Source organism: Solanum lycopersicum, chromosome 6, assembly GCF_036512215.1.
Source record: "Solanum lycopersicum chromosome 6, SLM_r2.1".
NCBI classification, from domain to species: domain Eukaryota; kingdom Viridiplantae; phylum Streptophyta; class Magnoliopsida; order Solanales; family Solanaceae; genus Solanum; species Solanum lycopersicum.
This window is the reverse complement of record NC_090805.1, coordinates 45,204,755-45,209,692: the sequence shown is the minus strand read 5'-3', so window position 1 is coordinate 45,209,692 and position 4,938 is coordinate 45,204,755. Positions and strand designations below refer to the sequence as shown.

At 29.6% G+C, this 4,938-nt stretch overlaps 1 protein-coding gene across 1 annotated transcript; it reads right to left on the bottom strand.

Annotated features, from left to right (window-relative positions):
• Positions 1–364: 364 nt before the first annotated feature.
• On the bottom strand, positions 365–4,519 carry LOC101263620 (protein TIFY 6B-like). Its single transcript, XM_010324324.4, has 6 exons — positions 4,249–4,519; positions 1,510–1,777; positions 1,307–1,397; positions 983–1,211; positions 830–887; positions 365–717 (listed from the first exon to the last, which is right to left on the bottom strand). Exons 1-6 carry the CDS (start codon positions 4,316–4,318, stop codon positions 609–611), a joined length of 825 nt encoding a protein of 274 aa, XP_010322626.2. The 5' UTR covers positions 4,319–4,519; the 3' UTR covers positions 365–608.
• Between the last annotated feature and the right edge of the window lie 419 nt (positions 4,520–4,938).

Here is a 4,938-nt window from a genome sequence, read left to right as displayed (position 1 = left end):
ATGTGTTAGAGAGGAGAGAGACAAGCGAAATTGGGAGAGGGAGGAGAGAGGCGAGCAAGATAGGGCAGAGAGTGGGAGAGAGGTGAAATGTATATGTATATTGATTAGATAATTGTATGTTATACATATATATTTGTATATTCTGGCAAATTATATAAAGTTGAAGTTAACACACATGATTAATGTATAATATTAGTCGTGAGTGGTAATTATAGAAAGAAAACGAACATTACTTGTTATGGGAGATGATTAATAATCAGATCACTCATTATTACAAGTGAATTTCTTGATAAGTATTAATTGATAATCGGATAAAAATAGTAATTAAATTGCTACAACAAATATAAAGAACAATTAACATAACTTTGAAAGAGAAAAAAAAAAGAAACTTCTTTAAACACCTATAGTATTTTCGGATGAAATTGGCTTCCTACCTATCACAATTACAAGGACAAAAATATCTATAATAATTAATAATCAATGTCATATCTAAGCGATAATTAATTAAAGTATACATGAAGGTAAAATAAAAGAGAATTACAATGTAATATTACTACAATCTTCAACATTAACTATTTTGTCATGCATGGTCTTCAATAATTCATACACTAATTTGCAGCAGGAAGTGAAGTACTTGAGCCTGAGGAATTTATTGTAAAGTTCATCATATGTTGTGAGCTTTGCTTGCCATTTCCATATGGTGATGCACTCACTACCCTGAAATATGTTTTATCAGATACCACAGCGATTAAAAAGAGCACTTTTTGATGCTACCGCTATAGTTTTGAATATTATTGACACGTCAGTATATAAAACTTAAAACTCTAACCTTTCCTTGCGTCTCTCCAAGAACCTAGCCAAGGATGCCTTGCGAGCCTGAGGAACAGCTGTACAAAATAAACAAAAAGGCTATCAATATTGTGCTCGAAAAAATCTTTTACCTCATAAACCACGCCAAAATTAGATGTAGATACGTACGTACCTGATAAGTTATGATTGGGAGGTTGACGAGATTCTTGAGAAGTAACAATTTTCGATAGCTCATGGGATTTTAGGACTCCGATTGATCTGATAATTGTTGTTTCATTTGTACTATTATTATTATTATTATTATTATTATTATGATGATGATGATGATGATCAAGAGAAGGAGAATTTCGAATTGTTGTACTAATTGGTGTATTTCCAGCAAGTAACATAATAGCTTGAGCCTGAAATTGAAATATCGATCGAAGAATAATTAATTTCTGATTAAAATCAAACAAAATAAAAATTGATTGATTTGTGTCAAGTCGATAGGATATACCTTCTCTGGTGAAATATTATCGTAAACACAGACAGAACCAGCGTAAAACATGGTCAATTGAGCAGGTCCTGGTGATGGTCTAGGTGTACCCCTGCAGTACATACATTTTCCAATTACGACTATAAAAAAAAGTATGTTATAATTATTGTGTTATATAAAATGAAACGGTTGATAATTTCGTAAATTGAATTTGCGTAACGTACCTCAATTCAGTGGTGCCCACAACACCATTGCGTGTTGGGACATGATGTGCACCAAATTGAGTAGTATATGGTCTATGAATTGTGTCAAATAGTTCAGTAGTTGTGGTTATCGTCACTAATCCAGCTGATGCAAGAGATTCGAAACCAATCTTAGGCTTATTATTATTATTATTATTAATAATAATATTCTCTTGGTCCTTCAAAGAAAGGTGGTATTGAGGATGAGCCTTGTTAGAATATGACCAATGCATTACCGAACTTGTTGATCCTGTATTTCTAAGATATTCAGAATAATAGTTTTGAAGAACTTGATAAGAAATAATAACGTATAAACAATACTTACAAAGTGAAAACCTTAAAATTAGTGAAGAAATAAATAGAGGATTTGAAACAAATAGAAATAATAGATAACATTTTTCTCAAATAAAAAAAGCAGTTAATTGAATATATACATAATATGTTTTTAAGGAAATTATTTCTCTCAAGTACCCGAGGCTAATAGAATGTATTCTTTTAGGATTGGACGATCTTATTCACCAGTGTATTAATATCTAAAATGACAGTGTTAACAAAGTACACTTTAAAATATTAAATTTAGTAGATATTTGACTGTGTGATACCATATCACAATGTGAAATTAGTGAGATGGATACCAATTATTGACCACATCTTGCTCTAATTCTATATTTTCTTATAATATTAGTCAAACGTATAGCTGAAGAAGAGGGGGTGAACATGTCTGTGGATTTTAAAATTAGCCTGTTAAGTGCATCTGATGGGAGATAATAAATTATAATTAAAGCAAGATCTGGTCAAAACAGTGATATTAATATATTTTATGTGTTTGTTCTGCATTCTAAATCTAGTGGTGGCCAAGACGTAATTGTTTATTGTTATTGCTTAATTGTTGTTTATTGCTAATTCATGTTAGGAAAAAATAGATGATTAACTAAATTTATTCTATTTAATTACTTATCGTAGTTATAATTACTATTCGCAACTAACATTATACATTAATTACGTGGATTGATTTCGAGATTGTATAATTAGTCACGTTTGTATATATATAATTCGCCAGAATATACAAACACATAGGTATAATATACAATTATCTAACCGATATACATATATAATTCACCTCTCTCCCACTCTCTGCCCTCTCTCGTTGGCAGTGGCGGAGCCACAGTATATTTAGGGCCTCATTCGGCAGAAAATTATATCATTTTTATATGGTTAAAATTAATTTTTTTAGGTATATATAGTAGATGTGGAACCCCTTTCGGCTATTTTGTATGTCTATTTCTTCAGATTTTGAACCCGCTTATCCAAATTTCCGGCTCTGCCTCTGCTCGTTAGCCTCTCTCCTCCTCTTCCAATCTCGCTCGTATCTCTCCTCCCTCTCTTAATCTCACTTGCCATATATATGAATATATATGTATAATATACAATTATCTAATTGATATACATATACATATACAATTCTCCACTTCCACTCTCTGTCATCTCTCGCTCGTCTCTCTCCTCTCTCTCCCAGTCTCGCTCGCCTCTCTCCTCCCTACAACGTGTAGCTACGAATTGCAATTATCAAACTATAACTATGGAGAATAGTTAGCTTACTTTTGAGTTGCTATATGTGAAAGTTCCTCATTTATTTGATTACACACTTTGTCTCATTTTATGTGGTATTTTTTTGGATTTCGAGATTCCAAAAAGTCTATCTTTGATCATATTTTTGTTATAAATTTTTCAAGTATCTTGAATTATCAATTATTGTAATAATTTATGATCAAACTTAAACTGATTGACTTTGAAAAACAAAAAATATGTACAATATTAGGCGACTTTATGCTATTGCTGCTCATCAACACGTCTCTTTAATATAAGAATATAAGTTTAGGTTTTACGCACGGGAAATATTAATATAATAATATTATCAATTATTTCTTATAGGATAATAATTATAAATAATTTATCATATGATACTATTAACTATATAACAGATTAAAAGTTGATTTACTTAATTATTACTTTTCCTTCATTATTTAGATTATGTCGTTATTTTTATAAGTTATGCTAAATATATAGATAGCCTTTGGAAATGACTCTTTCTTGTAAGACTCCTAGTTTTCAACCTTATGAGCAAACATTAAATTGTTATCTAACGTTTCCTCGTAAAAGTTTTAATTTGTTAAGAAAAATGAAATAAAGGTCATAAGTTACTAAAAAAAATGGCATTTACTCATGAATAATTATACGAAAAAGAGATAATCTGTAATCTCCTATAGTTTAAACAGATTAACTTAGTTATAGCAATCATTAAAATGCACTACATATATGTATGATATAACTTAAATTTTATAATAATTTTGTATTAGCTAACTATATAGACTAATAATAATAAAAATAAAGAGAAGGTAGATCATAGGTGCATGTTGCTAATGTACTATATCCAACTCAGCCAAAATGCAAAAGCAAATCACGTTAAAAGGAATCCAACGTTCTAATAATACACTAAAACCATAGTATTCACAAGCTTACACAACAAACATCATAAAAATAAATGAAGGAGCAGAAATGATAACACTGCTGTTTTTGACTTGATACGAAGTTTCAAGTATTACAAAATATTTTTGAATTTTATGATATTAGACTAAAGATATAAAGAGTCTTCGATATTTTTATAGTCTTCAACATATTAAGTAAAAAATCAAAATTAAAATGGAGGGAGTATATACATACCAGCTGGATCCGTGGCCGGTTCTTCAAGGACTTCTTGTTTTACTGTCAACCCCGTGAAATCCCTCTCCATTCGATCTAACTTAATTCAATGCAACTCAAAGTTAAAACGCATAAATAAAAGAAAAATTGAGGGAGGTGATGAGGCTTTCAACGTAACTCAGAAAATCAAATAGACCTATATTTTATCAAAATAATTAATTGAGAGATTGGTGCTGAGAAGACGAAGGCAAAATTATGAGAGAAATAAGAACTACAGAAGGAATTAAATGAAATTAAAGCTTAAGCTCGCTTCATTTATATAAAGATTCGTAGACAATTGCCCACGTTATTCTTTATTCTAATTTTCAACGTATTATAATTGGTCTTTGTCCATGAAGTTTTCATATTTTATTAAAATTAAATTATAAAAAATGGAGATTTACACAGCTGTACTTAACATTGATGCATGCACCATGTTTTTCGAAAAAAATAATAATAGGTAAATCAATTTTCTATTATGCTTGATTATTGAATGTACAATATAATACAGATTTATGATTAATGGTACAGGACAACTTAATTTTATAATATTCTTCAATAGTTTAAAACAATTTGTAATAGTCAACTTATATGTTAAATTGCACGGTGCGAAAATTATTTACGCAATCAAATTATTTAATAATATATTTTGAAACAATTTATTATATTTTT